This window comes from Gymnodraco acuticeps, unplaced genomic scaffold (assembly GCF_902827175.1).
Source record: "Gymnodraco acuticeps unplaced genomic scaffold, fGymAcu1.1, whole genome shotgun sequence".
NCBI lineage: Eukaryota > Metazoa > Chordata > Actinopteri > Perciformes > Bathydraconidae > Gymnodraco > Gymnodraco acuticeps.
The window spans coordinates 570423-584886 of record NW_022992101.1 but is presented as its reverse complement, the minus strand read 5'-3'; the positions used below and the strand labels follow the sequence as shown (position 1 = coordinate 584886).

Genomic DNA, 14464 nt, shown 5'->3' with positions numbered 1-14464 from the left:
CTCTCAGGCAGTCTGCTGGCTATTGAGAGACTTCTGACCTCTCAGGCAGTCTGCTGGCTATTGAGAGACTTCTGACCTCTCAGGCAGTCTGCTGGCTATTGAGAGACTTCTGACCTCTCAGGCAGTCTGCTGGCTATTGCGAGACTTCTGACCTCTCAGGCAGTCTGCTGGCTATTGAGAGACTTCTGACCTCTCAGGCAGTCTGCTGGCTATTGCGAGACTTCTGATCTCTCAGGCAGTCTGCTGGCTATTGAGAGACTTCTGATGCTCAGGCAGTCTGCTGGCTATTGTGAGACTTCTGATGCTCAGGCAGTCTGCTGGCTATTGTGAGACTTCTGATGCTCAGGCAGTCTGCTGGAATAAGTGAGAGGCATAGCATGTGGTAAAACATTATCTTGGAAGGATGTGATACACCACCACCACCAGTTATATGCATAGCTTACCGTAGGAGTTTAACAGTTTTTGATTAGCCAGTACGGTGCAGATATCAGGTTGGATAGGGCATACGTGTGGTTACACATAAGGGCAGAATAAGCAATCATTATAAAACAGAGAATGACAGGACAGGGATGCAATCAGATGAAACCGTTCTGGAGAAGTGCTGATTAATGAATAATGTAATGAAGGTATTCTGCAGATGATTAAAACGTGAGCCGAGTGAGTGACTGATTGCTGTGAGAGACATACGCTGCAAGACTACATTGAGCATGAGTTGTTTATATTGCATCCATTCCTTATGCTTGACGTGTGCACTGAGACATTAGCTGAGGTATGCTATTGAGGTACCAGATAGAGGGGATCGTATGATCATTAAAGCAAGCACGGTTTGCACCACCACCAGTTATATGCATGAAAGTATGAAGGAGCACCATGTGCATTCTTTCTTTCTTTTATATTATTCATTTTTAAATATATAATTATTTTATCCGGACTCCCCCAACCCAAAGGGGTGCCGAGATACGAATCTGAAGAGACACGGAGGCGATCATGCCTAAACGTGCTGTGAACACGGATAAACGTCATTTATCTGCTTGTTGAATTTCCTGGGAGGGATTGAATGCGGCGTAGAGGGCCTGCACGCGGTCGGCTTGTGCGTAATGTGACTTCCGTGTTCACGGATCAGCTGATCGAGGGGCCTGGACTCGGTTCTGATGCCGGATCGGCTTATTCGCTTATGCCGAGACGGCCGGGTGTACCCGTGTTTCCGCGGATGGAGGTCTTCTCCTCTCGCTCTTGCTTGATATCTGCTACGAGGATCTGAAACGGGTATCTCGGCAGCATGAACACCTGAAGTCACAGCTGATTGAAGTCTAAAATGAATCACGCTTCCCTTCATATTCACGTAACGGAAATGATTAATTTATTTCCATTTATAGTAGTATACTTGTACACTTACAACTTCTGTATAATTGCCTCAAATATGACTTACTGCAGGCCAAATATTTCCATAATAAAACATTGCTTATGCAGAATAGTATTATACCTGCCAAGATGCGATTCCTAATGCTGCGTTCGCACAAGGAATTGCTGCTGCAGGGGGCAGGAACATAGGGCAGGAAGCTAGAACTTGTGACTGGATCTGGGACTCCAATTCCCAGAATCCTCGGGGGTGTGACGTCAGTGGCACAACGTGGCTGAACGCGGAAGTAGAAACATTTGTTTACATTGCAGGCAGAGGATATCGAGTTTGTTCACGGGAATATCGTGGAATTAAAGGCTTCAAGCGCTGATTTTACTTCGAGAAAGTAGGACAGGATGGCAAGGAATGCCGGAGTCAGCTTGCTCCTGCCTTTTGTTGTTTAAATACCCGCCGAGCGAGAGACAGTGCGACTCTTAGCTGACACACAAGAGAGGGGTTGTTACCGGAGCTGGCGTAGAACTCGGGACTTCCTCTGGCCCAAAGGATATTAAAAGCTACTCCAGATGAGGACGGAAGGGAGTGGGACACCTGAATGTGTGTCGTGCGGGAGCTGTGGCTCGTTCCAGCGGCGTCTGAACCATGCTCTGAGCTAGCCTGTGTTTCGGGAATGAGGCATTTCTTACGGCTTCTTGCGTATGATGATTCGGTTCCAGAGTCGGAGATTGCAATAGACATTTGCAAGGACAGCACCGGCAGGTAGTGATGGCAGTTTGACACTGAAGCTTCGAACGGAGCTTCAACCCTGGACTTCCTATTCCATAGAAGCAGTGCTTCGAAGCTTGCTTCAAATCACGTGACATGTGACGTCCGAAGCAGCAACTGCTTCAAATCACGTGACATGTGACGTCCGAAGCAGCAACTGCTTCATTTCCTGAATGAATCACTTGACTGGTTAGGGGTCAATTCACGCGATTCAATGCACTGCCTCGTCTCGATTCTGACAGGTGACAGGTTGAAACCGTTTCAAATTTGAGCGCTTCAACACTTTATGACCGCTCTAAACAATGCGCAATGTGTGGGTTGTTGTCGTAGTTTGTGTTGTTGCTGTTGAGTTGTTGTTGGTATTGCATTTGAATTATAGTATCATTATAGAGCAAGCCAGGAAGATAGGTCGTTCTGGCTCGGGAAACACTTCGAAATGTGGAGAAGTTGTGAACAAAAAGACAATTATCAATCAATCAATCAATCAATGTTTATTTATATAGCCCAATATCACAAATGTTACATTTGTCTCAGTGGACTTTACAGTTTGTACAGAATATCAGTATGACAATACGACACCCTCTGTCCTTAGACCCTCACATCGTACAAGGAAAAACTTCCGGAGAAAACTCACAGTTTAAAGGGAAAAATGGGAGAAACCTCAGGGAGAGCAACAGAGGAGGGATCCCTCTCCCACGACGGACAGACGTGCAATAGATGCCGTGTGTAAATTGAAAAGATAATACATTTGCAACATAGGTAGTCCAAATGTTTGGAAATGCATGTGTGTATAATAGGAAGATGAATCCACGAGGATATCCATCCAGGACCTATGATCCAGGACCACAGCCACGACTCAAGATCCAGGGCTCGCGATCCAGGACAGAGGAGTGCAGGATCATCCATGACTCCGGATCCCGGCGTATATAGACACCAAAAAGAAAGACATTTGGGGAAGCTGGGTTAATCGGAACATGAGAGTACACAGGTATAGACAGAGAGAAGGAAGAAGTAAGATGTCCCCCGACAAACTAAGCCTATATCAGCAAAACTAGGGGCTGGATCTAATCAGCCCTAACTATAAGCTTTATCAAAAAGGAAGGTCTTAAGCGCACTCTTAAAAACGGATAGGGTGTCTGCCGCCCGAACACAAACTGGAAGCTGATTCCACAAATGTGGAGCTTGATAAGAAAAGGCTCTGGCTCCCATTGTACTTTTAGAGACTCTAGGAACAACCAACAACCCTGCATTCTTGGAACGCAATGCCCTAGTAGGACAGTAGGGTATAATGAGTTCTTTAAGGTAAGATGGCGCCTGCCCATTAAGGGCTTTGTAGGCGAGAAGAAGAATTTTAAATTCTATCCTGTGTTCTATAGGGAGCCAGTGTAAGGCAGCCAGAACAGGAGTAATGTGGTCCCTTTTCCTAACTCTGGTTAGTACACGAGCTGCAGCATTTTGAATCAGCTGAAGCGACTTGACTGACTTCTTGGTACACCCTGATAATAAAGAGTTACAATAATCCAGCCTTGAAGTAACAAATGCATGGACTAGTTTCTCTGCATCGTTTTGAGGCAAGATATGCCTGATTTTTGCAATGTTACGTAGATGGAAGTAGGCGGTCCTTGAAATTGATTTTATGTGGGCGTTAAAGGATAAATCCTGATCAAATATAACACCAAGATTCCTTACAGTCTCACTGGAGGCCAAATTAATGCCATCCATAGTTAGTATATCTTTAGATAATTTGTTTCGTAGATTCTTCGGGCCAAGTACAATAACTTCAGTTTTGGTCGTGTTTAACATCAAAAAGTTTAAGGTCATCCATCAGATTGGGGAGGGGACCAGAGAAGATTACGGTGTCCGACATTGTTTTAGCATAACTACACACCGACTCCACATTAAGTTTGGTGCATTCTGATCGGCGTATACGAACATCATTACCACCGACGTGAATAACAATCCTACTGTATTTACGTTTATTTTTAGCCAGCAGTTTAAGATGCGCCTCAACGTCGCCCGCTCTGGCCCCCGGAATGCATGTGACTGTGGAGGCTTCGGTCTCTAATTTCACGTGTCTCATAATAGAGCTACCAATAACCAGAGTTGGCTTCTCAGCGGGTGTCTCGCTGAGTGGGGAATATCTGTTAGATACGTGAACGGGTTGGTGGGGACCTGCGGGTTTCGCGTTATGCCCCTTCTGAACAGTCACCCAGTCTCCCTGCTGCTCGGGAGTTGCCGGGGGACGGCTAATAGGAGCTACCTTTTGCCGGTCCGCACCGGCTAACATGGGCTTTACTGTAGCGGAGTTACTTTCTAAGATGCGGAGCCGGGCTTCTATGGTTATGATTCCCGCCTTCAACCTAACAACTATACTACATTTAACACATGTACCGGTACCAGTAAAGGAGGTAGGGAAGTAACCAAACATGAGACAGTTAGAGCAGGAAATAGCACCCGAGGGTGGGGAAAGAGCCATGGCTAGCTATCAAGCTAAAGTAGCTACCGTTAGCAAACCCGAAAAGAGTGTAGGCAACTGTGGAGTTACAGTCGCTAAGAGAAGGAGAGTTGTGAGAGCTTAAGTTATAGTAACGTGTGATTACAACGTCAGGCAGTTGCCGTGATCAAGAGTTTTAAAACGATCGATTAAGTTAAGATAATAAGCTATCAGCAACAGAACGGGCACACGGGATACCCGGAGATGACAACAACCGGAAGTTACAACATGCTTACCGCAATAGTGGTATTATCAGTAATATAAAAACAGTTCAATATTTTAAGGAATAGATAGCCCAGTGGGCCGAATGCGGCGATGTCCTCCGCGCAGCTTGTTCAAAGCCCGGAAGGGATGTATTTTAATCATTGCTTTTCAACTTTAATACTTTAATAACTGTTGAAAGGCCCTCTCCTCCTAAAAAAATGTCCAGCACTCTCTAGTCTCTTCTCAATAACCCAATACACACAATTATCAATATTTAATTGCAAATAGAACATGATATTCAGTCTTAGTGTGTGTGTGCATCGAATATGTTTCAAGGCAAAGATACGTTAAACCCACTGCAGCCTTGCAACTTCGCCAGGAGAGGTCGCTGTAACTGAAGCTTCGAGAAATGAACCTATTTCCGACACAATTGTCCAAGTGGTTCGACGCTTCATTCAAAGCTTCATTTTGCCATCACTACCGGCAGGCAAGCAGCAGCAACATGAACGCAGCAATAGCAAGTGAACACAGCAGTGGCAGCAGGCAAGCAGCAGCGACGTAGAGGTAGCTGCAGCAATAGCAGCAGCCAGCAATGCATAGAGAGAGATCTGCAGGTTAAATAGAGCGGCATATTAAGGAGACTCTGTTTGGTTGGTTGTAGAGTGGCAAGGGGGCGTTATGTATGAATGCATGAAAGTGCTCGAGTTGACTGCCTGAACTAGCTCGCAGGCTTCGCCCCATTTATGAGCGGGGTTCTTTTACTCCAGTCCCCCTGATGGTTTCACTCTTCTTTCGTTCAAATGATGCAGCCCACCGACTCCTGACAGTTTCCAATTAATCATTTATTTTTAAATATATACAGGGTTCGTACGGGTGCTGGAAATCCTTGAAAATGGTTGAAATTGTACTGGTGTTTTCAAGGTTTGAAAAGTGCTTGAATTTTGGGAATGGTGCTTGAATTTGGGATAAAGTGCTTGAAATTGTAAATGCTTTACTTCGCTTTTTAGATTAAAAGAAAAATAAAGAAGTCGGAGCGAGCTTAATTGCTTCGCTTCTACATAAAACAGCTCCGCTGCACCTTCCCGCGCTATGCGCACGACCTGCAAGTGTTTGTGTTACGTGTGACCTGGGCATTCTGATGAGAGTGATAGATGACTGTGCCAGGAGGTTGCAGTTTCAACGAGCGTTGGCTAGCAGAAGACAAATACAAGCCATGGCTAAGACGAGGGTCAAGCCCATGAGTCAATCCTGCAAAGTTTGCAAAAAATAACGATGGGAGAGTCTGCGCTGACGAGCCAAATGAAAGGTACGCCGTAGTAGAGCATTTTAGATTAGGCTAACGTTGCATGTTACGTTTGTTTGTTTAAGCTAACGTTAGCAAGCTGAATAGCGAACTTGATGAGGGATAATAATAATTGCAGGGGACAATCATTTCAGAGGAGCGTACCTATAGCCGCGTTCACACCGCAGTACTTTTCCCACTTTAGTTCCGACAGTGGCGAACCGTCAGGGCCTTCAGGGTATTCAGAGAATACCCTGGAACACTCAGATAAAACAAATAAAAAATCGATTTAATTATATAAATAAAATGTAATAAAATGAATAAATGAGAATGGTATCTGTGTTGTTGATCTGTAATATTACAGTGTTACATTGATTTGTTTGTCCTTCTCGGACCATGCACTACGCATTTCAGTGGTTTTGTGTTAGAAAAGAAAGCAACCAATCAGATCTTGTTATCCTTCAACCAAGGTAGAATAGATGATAGAATGCTCTGGCCGTTGCACTGAATGAGAGCGTACGTTTGGACTGACAGTTTGATCAACCAATCATATATTGATTTGTAGCCAATGGGCGTATTCTTTCAGAGTTTCCCTCGGTTCCAGGGTGCTCTAGAAGGCTCACTAGTTAAAGAGCCTGTGACAGCCTCCCAACAACTGTTGTGCAATGAAATATTGGGCTACTAGTAATCTCGAACCGTCAGTTTAAAAAAGAAAAAGCGATACCGTTCCGTTAAATATCAATAATTTCGAACATCGCGGGGAAATTCCTTCGACTCATTTTGAAGTTTTGGGGGAAGCCGGAAGTGACGTCAATGCGGGAACGCTTCACTGTGCGGCGAGAGAGCCAAACACGGACAAAGTGTGTTGTCATGCGTAGAAATGGTGAATTACTGAGTTTAGGCACGTTAATAACGTTTTAATGAAGTTGACTACAGTATATTCATATTTGTCAGTGCTTTCATGTCAATTCGGCGAACATAAACATAAATGATCGTGGTGAAGATGATGATTACATTAGGATTAAAAATCGGTAGTGAGAGCTACTGAATCCTCCCGTCGGATGTGATATAAAAACAAATCGATTATTTTTGTAGTTGTAAACTCAAGTGGATGAAACTACATGTATTAGTGCTTTCATGTCAATTCGGCGAACATATGATACATTAAATGATCGTGAGGATGATGATTACAAATCGTTTGTTTGTGCCGGTCTGCATTTCCTGATGAGAAAACAAACCGATGCTTTTTGTAGTTGTAGTACACCAACATGGATTAAACGTGTGTTTTTTTATTTACCACAATGTTGGGGAAATTAATGGATAAAATGCACGGATTATTATTATTATTATTCCCACTCCGATCGGGACACTAGGTCCACCGTTTCCCCGCAGCGAGGCTCCCCCCGTTGACAGTTTACGTGGGCTGGGTGCAGTGGCGGACTGGCCATCGGGACGAATCCCGATGGGCCGGTACCGAAGTGGGCCGGTCGGATAAGTCACTAGCACATCCCCATAGGCGGCGCGTGAGGCTCAGGTTTGGGAAGGCTAAATAACTTTTTTTACCTGACGCTGCCCGCCTCCGGCGTCTATAGAAAAGAGATCAACTCGGTGTGCGGAGTTTAAATCTCTCAAGTCATATTACAGGATAAAAGAAATACAGTTTAAACTGCCGTATGCAGAGAAGACGCCGACGTGTCGCACTTATCATTCATATTACATCATCAATCAGATCATCGATCATATAATATCATAATATATCATATATTTCCTTATCTGCCGTGTCTGGCCGTGCAACACTTACAGTGTCACATACTGTATGCAGAAGTATTATTTTTAGCAACACATTATGTTGACGAAACACTCGAGTCAAATGTAATTAAAGTCAGATCCACTCGTGTCTTAGACGTGAACGCGCTCTCAGCTGGAGAGAGAAACCCTGGCTTGATTTACCGAGTTGATAACCAGCGTCGTAGGACCGCTTAGCGAGATCTCGTTTGTTAGTTTGTTGTTGTTAGTTTGTTTGTTACTCAAACATATCCAGGGTCTGTTGAACTGGCTTCGTAGTACAGGGCACAGGTGGCTAGCAGCGCTAATGTCAAAGACACAGACATTGCATTATATTTGTATTTTACCAGGATGCAGTGACACAAATATTTACATATTTACATTTACTATCTACAGCACCCGCCGCCCCTGACATCCCCCACTCCCCCCGTTGACAATTTACTAGCGGTACCGAAGTGGGCCGGTCGAGAGTCCCGGGATGATTTTTAGTCCCATTCCACCACTGGCTACATGACCGTATGATCGCCCATATTGACGCACCTAATTCCTAAACTTCTAACAGATACAACATAAACCGATCATTCAGCCTCATATGAGCTCTCAGACACGTTCAAAATGAAACTGTCTGAGCTGTCATCGCTTGCTGCTGTGTGCGCCATCGTGCGTTTACATGCAGATGCTGGGATCCTGAACGGTGCAGCTGGAGCGCTGTGCCCGCAATGACGTCACACGTAATTTGGCTGGACTTGAAGAATCCCCGAGCAGATCCAGGAAATGGTCAACATTGAAGGGCAGATTAATGGTTATCAAAGTACAAATATCCAAAATCAGTTCAGTAACGGTTTTCAAGGGGACAATATTTACTCAAATTGATGGGTTTGGATGATGGGGGAAACTCGTGTCACAGGCTCTTTAACTGGCTCGAGACAGAGGATCAAGAGATGAATGCGACGAAGCAATTCATGCCGTTTTATTGTTTATGACAAGTGCAACAGGTGAAGATGAAGTTGTTGCGGATTTATTGTGAATACCCTTTTCAAGACGACAACTCTGTGAAAAGACGGACATTATAATGCCGCGGGGGGTGTGTGTGTCTACAGAAGGTCCAGTTGTGATAGACACGGTTCGCCACTGAGTTCCGATATAGTTCGAAATGTTGCGTTCACACCAAAAAGAGCCGGAACTAAAATTAGTTCATGAGAACCTTTTCACCCCCTTTTCCGTCCCTGCTAGAGAGTCCCAGCAGCTTCTACTGAAGCCTGTCCCCAACTCCGGGGACTTCCGGCCGGGGACTTTGGGCGGCAGTATACGCCGTGAAGTGGTTTGCGGCCTGCCAGTAAACCCAAAGCAGAAGAAGAAGAAGTGACGTCAGCGGCTTCATTTGCCTAATCCTTCCCCAGGGACTTATTCCGGTGTGAACGCGATCTGTACTTAGTTCATAAGAACTAAAGAGTTCTCATGAACTAAGTTCTCATGAACCTTTGTGGGAAAAGTACTGCAGTGTTTCTCAAACTTTTTCATACCAAGGACCACTTGACCAATAAAAAACACTCGCGGACCACCTAACTCCACAAATATCCAAAATCACATCGTTTTTCTAGAACAGATTACAAATCGCCTGAAAATGGTACAAACAAGTGGCAACATGTGTGATGAAGGTGTTGCGCTGGGCTATATCATACCATCGAAAGTGGAACTTAAGCTCGCTCCATTGCGGAGATATTCCCGCGAGAGTGCGTAAAACTTTAATTTATTAATTTATTTAAAATGTGAAATTGTACCAATATACTCACGGACTACTAGGGGGCGCTCACGGACCACCAGTGGTCCGTGGACCACACTTTGAGAAGCACTGGCCTAATGTTAATATGTGCGTTACAGTCGCCATCCTGTGGTGTTCAGAGGATGAAGCACTCACTGTTGTAATTCAACCCAGTCTCACGACATTTCGTGTTATAGTCACGAAATATAATCTATTGATTCGACACAGAGCGATTTTGAAAGCAATGTATTTCTACTGGTAGTATGTTTCGTGCCTAAACCAAATGTGACTTGCTCTATCGAAATCAATCACATTGACCCGAAGACACATCTTCCTTTGTATTACTGGTCTGGGGGAAGCTCGCGAGTGTGTGTGTGTATTGTTGCGTTTGTGTACCGGGGAAACACTCACAAGAAACACCGGCTGTTGTTATGCTTGCTGTGATGTTACATTAGTCCGTTCTCTGCTTGTAATTATGCCGAAGCTTCAAAGTTGTATTTATCATCTGAATTTGCCGAAACAAGTTTAATATTCTGAAAGCCAAGACTTTGTTTATTTGAAAAAAGATGAAAACAAACTGTCTTTTATATAAAATTGAAGTATTATACAAGAAAAACTACATTTTGCTTTAATCCCATGTAATTGTAGAATGAACACAGTCTTCCTTTGCAGATGTATAAGTCAGGTGTCTTGTGTAGTCAGAAGTACCTACAAATCATTGTACACATTTGTAAATATTATTTTCCACTTGTTACCTTTGTGAGTCTATTTTTATGCAGCTCTGTGTGATTTTGTGGCTACAATTCAGACTAATACGCTACCAGAGGTGGAATAAGTACTCAGATATTGTACTTGAGTAAAAGTAGAAGTACTTGAGTAAAAGTAGAAGTACTCAGATCTTGTACTTGAGTAAAAGTAGAAGTACTCAGATCTTGTACTTGAGTAAAAGTAGAAGTACTCAGATCTTGTACTTGAGTATAAAAGTAGAAGTAATCAGATCTTGTACTTGAGTGAAAGTAGAAGTACTCAGATCTTGTACTTAGTAAAAGTAGAAGTACTCAGATCTTGTACTTGAGTAAAAGTAGAAGTACTCAGATCTGGTACTTGAGTAAAAGTAGAAGTACCAGAGTGTAGGAATACTCTGTTACAGTAAAAGTCCTGCATTCAAAATGTTCCTCAAGTGAAAGTAGAAAAGTATTCTCATCTAAATATAGTGAAAGTAGCGACAGTAAAAGTAGTCATTGTGCAGATTGGTCCATTTCAGAATAATATATATGTTATGTTTTATAATGATTGATCATGAAAGTGTTCTCAAAGCTGGTAAAGGTGCAGCTAGTTTGAATGACTTTGTATACTGCAGGGTAGCTTGTGGATTTACTCCAGGTGGAACTAAAGTCTGATTCAACACTTGATTAGATTTCACATCATTCATCCACATCTGTAAAGTAACTAAAGGTATGAAATACATGTAGTGGAGGAAAAGTACACCATGTACCTCTGAACTGTAGAGGAGTAGAAGTACACCATGTACCTCTGAACTCTAGAGGAGTGAAAGTACACCATATACCTCTGATCTGTAGTGGAGTAGAAGTACACCATGTACCTCTGAACTCTAGAGGAGTGAAAGTACACCATGTACCTCTGACTTATGTTCACTGCCAACCTAAAAGTACCTCAAAAATAGTAATCAATGATGTACTGAAAAGTTATTTGGCTGATTGTTGTATATCGGCTCAGCCAGGTTATATGGGAGGCCCAGTCTACGTACAGGTCACTCATTTTGAAATATTAAACTTACTTTTATTTTCTTTAATTTTTCATCCTCGTGTTGAATGCTATTAAGAAACACATGTTTGGTTGTTTATAGCATAAAGAACATCTGATTTAATGTGAGGTAGGGAAATAATCATTTGAATATAAGTATGTGTATATAAATATGTAATTTACAACAGCTGTAAGATGCTTGAAAGTGCTTGAAAAGTGCTTGAATTTGACTTTGGAAAAGGTGTAAGAACCCTGTATATATTTTCTCCAGATCTTCACCTGAACAAAGCTCTGTCTCACAGTGTTAGAGTACTGTCTGTATTTATCAGTTTACAAAACATTGGGATTTTTCTTTTCATTCAAAGCTTCTATTGAGGCTTTGAAACTAAACTCCAAACGTCTGTCTTCCTCTTTTCTTTTACCAACATCTTTTTGAGCGCAGTTAAAGGCCTACAAATATGGATTGCAGCGTTTTTAAATACATGTTGTCTTTACTATAATTATTAATAATGTCTGGATCACATGGGTCTGAAATAATTATACCCATCTACCACTGGAATCTAATTCTGCAAATATTATGAAGCTATAGAAACTGGTGTAGGCTCTTAATGCAATCAACGAACATGCAAACAATACTGTGTTTCGAATTCCAATGTACATGTTCTCAAATGAAGCTTGGAAAGTCAAAAGTGTGCAGCTGCTGAAACTCCTCCTCTTCCTCCTCAGGTGAAGAACATCCTGTTCCACTGTGTGAAGGAGGCGGTGAGCTCCCTGAAGAGGAGCAGCTCTGAGGAAGACGAGGAGGAGGAGAACTCATGACCCCCCCTCCACCTCGCCCCCGCCAATCAGCACCTCCTCTCCTCCCCCCTCCTCAGGTGGAGGTGATGGGGTAAGAGCTGCTCATGTGACCCGGGGACCTCAGGGTGTGAGTGCACCACGCCCCCCCCCCCCATCACCACCAAACCTTCAGTGCCAAGAGGAGACAAACACTAGGCGGCTGCACCGACAGGGATTACACCCCCCCACTCAAACCAAACTCTGTGACTGGTGTGTTACCATGGAAACTCAGACTGTCCTGTAAACTGACAGCATGATGGAGACTCTGCCCCCCCCTGCAGGAGGTGTAGTCCCTGTCTGTAGCAGCAGCCCCCACAGCATCACCAGCAGCAGCAGCAGCATCAGCATCACCTCTGCTGTTGAAATCTAAAAAATATTGAGGGTAAAAAATGAAAAAGAGAAACGAGAAGTTTCCGTCAGCGCTCGCTGCACCCCCCCCCCCCCCCCCCCCCCCCCTCTGTGTCGTCTGTCTGTACTCTGTCCGTTCTGTTCTTCTTTTCTAGTTCTATCTGTCTGTTGCCGTTTGTTCTACATTTTCTTTTTAATACGAACATTGTTTTATTTCCTCTGTGAAGATATATATTTATTTTATAGCTGTATGATATGCAATGTTATTACAAAAAAAGCATTAATGTAAATGTGAGTTGTACAGTTTATTTTCTTTCTTTTAGTATGTGGTTTTCAGTTGTAATACGGCTCTACTGTGATGGAGGACACACACACACACAGACACACACATACTCACTCACACACACACACACACACACATACTCACACACACACTCACACATACTCACACGCACACACATACTCACACACACACACAAACTCACACACACACACCAGCTATTGCCTGTAACTTTGGGAAATGTTGATGCTCTACAGTCCTCATGCCATAAATACATTTTTGAAAATGAACTGCCAAACTATTGTAAAGACTGTAAAGTTGTATTATGTAAAAAAGAACAAAATGGCTTATACACTTCAGCATTTTATGAAAAAAAAGTATTTGCTGTAAAATTAAGACATTTACAGAAAATATATAATTTATTTAAGAAAATAATGAATTGTCTTGTTTTTTTGTTTAGTTAAATTTACTATGGTGAACTTTTGAAGTTAAAAGATAAAATAATGAAATGTTTACTATAATGTGTAAATATATACATATATACATTCACTGAGGTATTTTTTTAAAACATGGCTTGCTTCAATTTCAAATTTTAAAGTGCAAGTGTTACATGCTTTGTACATTGAAGTTCAAAGGGTTTTACATTTTCCATTAAAATGGATTTATCAAACGTGTGTGTTGTGTGTTCATACCGGGCTCAGCGGGATACAAAGCCTGTGTTGTTTCATTTCATATGGCTGGAAATGACTAACAGTTAACTACCCAGAATGTTTTCAGCTCTCAGGCTCATGGAAGAGTCCTCAAATCACAACCACAGGCCGAGAAATCCACACATATTTTATTATTTTTGAGTTATATACTGTGTTTCCCAAGCCACCATTTTTATAATTAACAAAATTGTGCACATCATCAAAATCACATTTAAAGAAAGGAATGAATGTATATTACATTTAATAAACGATTGAACTTAAGAGTTTGCATTTTGCGCCAGAGTTATTTCAGCACCAGGAAGCAGTGATGTCCTCGTGGCTGACACCACCAGGGAATCAGTAACATGAACATATTAATACTAATATATAGGGAATGCCCAGTTTAAAACTTCAGTTTGTGTCATTGCACTGTGGGATCCTCACCACTAGGTGGTGCTGCTATTCCACGTTAGTTGTATTTTCCATAAAGATGTCCCCTTCCTCCACAGCACACACTTACACACTTGCTAGTTATGGATTCTATTCTCCCACAATGCACTGTACAAATGAAATGGAAAAGCAGCTAAATCAAATAAATAAGACTGGGTGGTGATCCAAAAAAAAAAATACACCAGTGACGTGCGGTGAGGTTCATGGCTGGTGAGGCACTGACTCTTTCAGAGTCAGATTTACAAATATTATATTCTGACCTTAATCGAAATATTCGGTTATTTTCAAAAGCTTTTTTAGTCTGATGCTTCGATTCATTTTAAACAGACTGTTCAACAAAAGGATACCCAAAATCTAAATATTGGATTGTTCTTTCTTTGTAAGATCCCATGTTCATTACCAATGTGGTCTTACCTTGACTTGAAGATGAAGTCCATGCTATCCTTC

The 14464-nt window shown here is 42.6% G+C and overlaps 1 protein-coding gene across 1 annotated transcript in view; it reads left to right on the top strand.

Moving 5' to 3' along the window:
* The window catches only part of LOC117537672 (probable JmjC domain-containing histone demethylation protein 2C), a 129281-nt gene extending 115432 nt beyond the window's left edge, over positions 1-13849 (top strand). The window contains 1 exon segment of the mRNA XM_034202980.1: positions 12140-13849. Within this exon segment, the coding sequence (XP_034058871.1) occupies positions 12140-12232 (93 nt within the window). The 3' untranslated portion in view covers positions 12233-13849.
* The last annotated feature ends 615 nt before the right edge of the window (positions 13850-14464 follow it).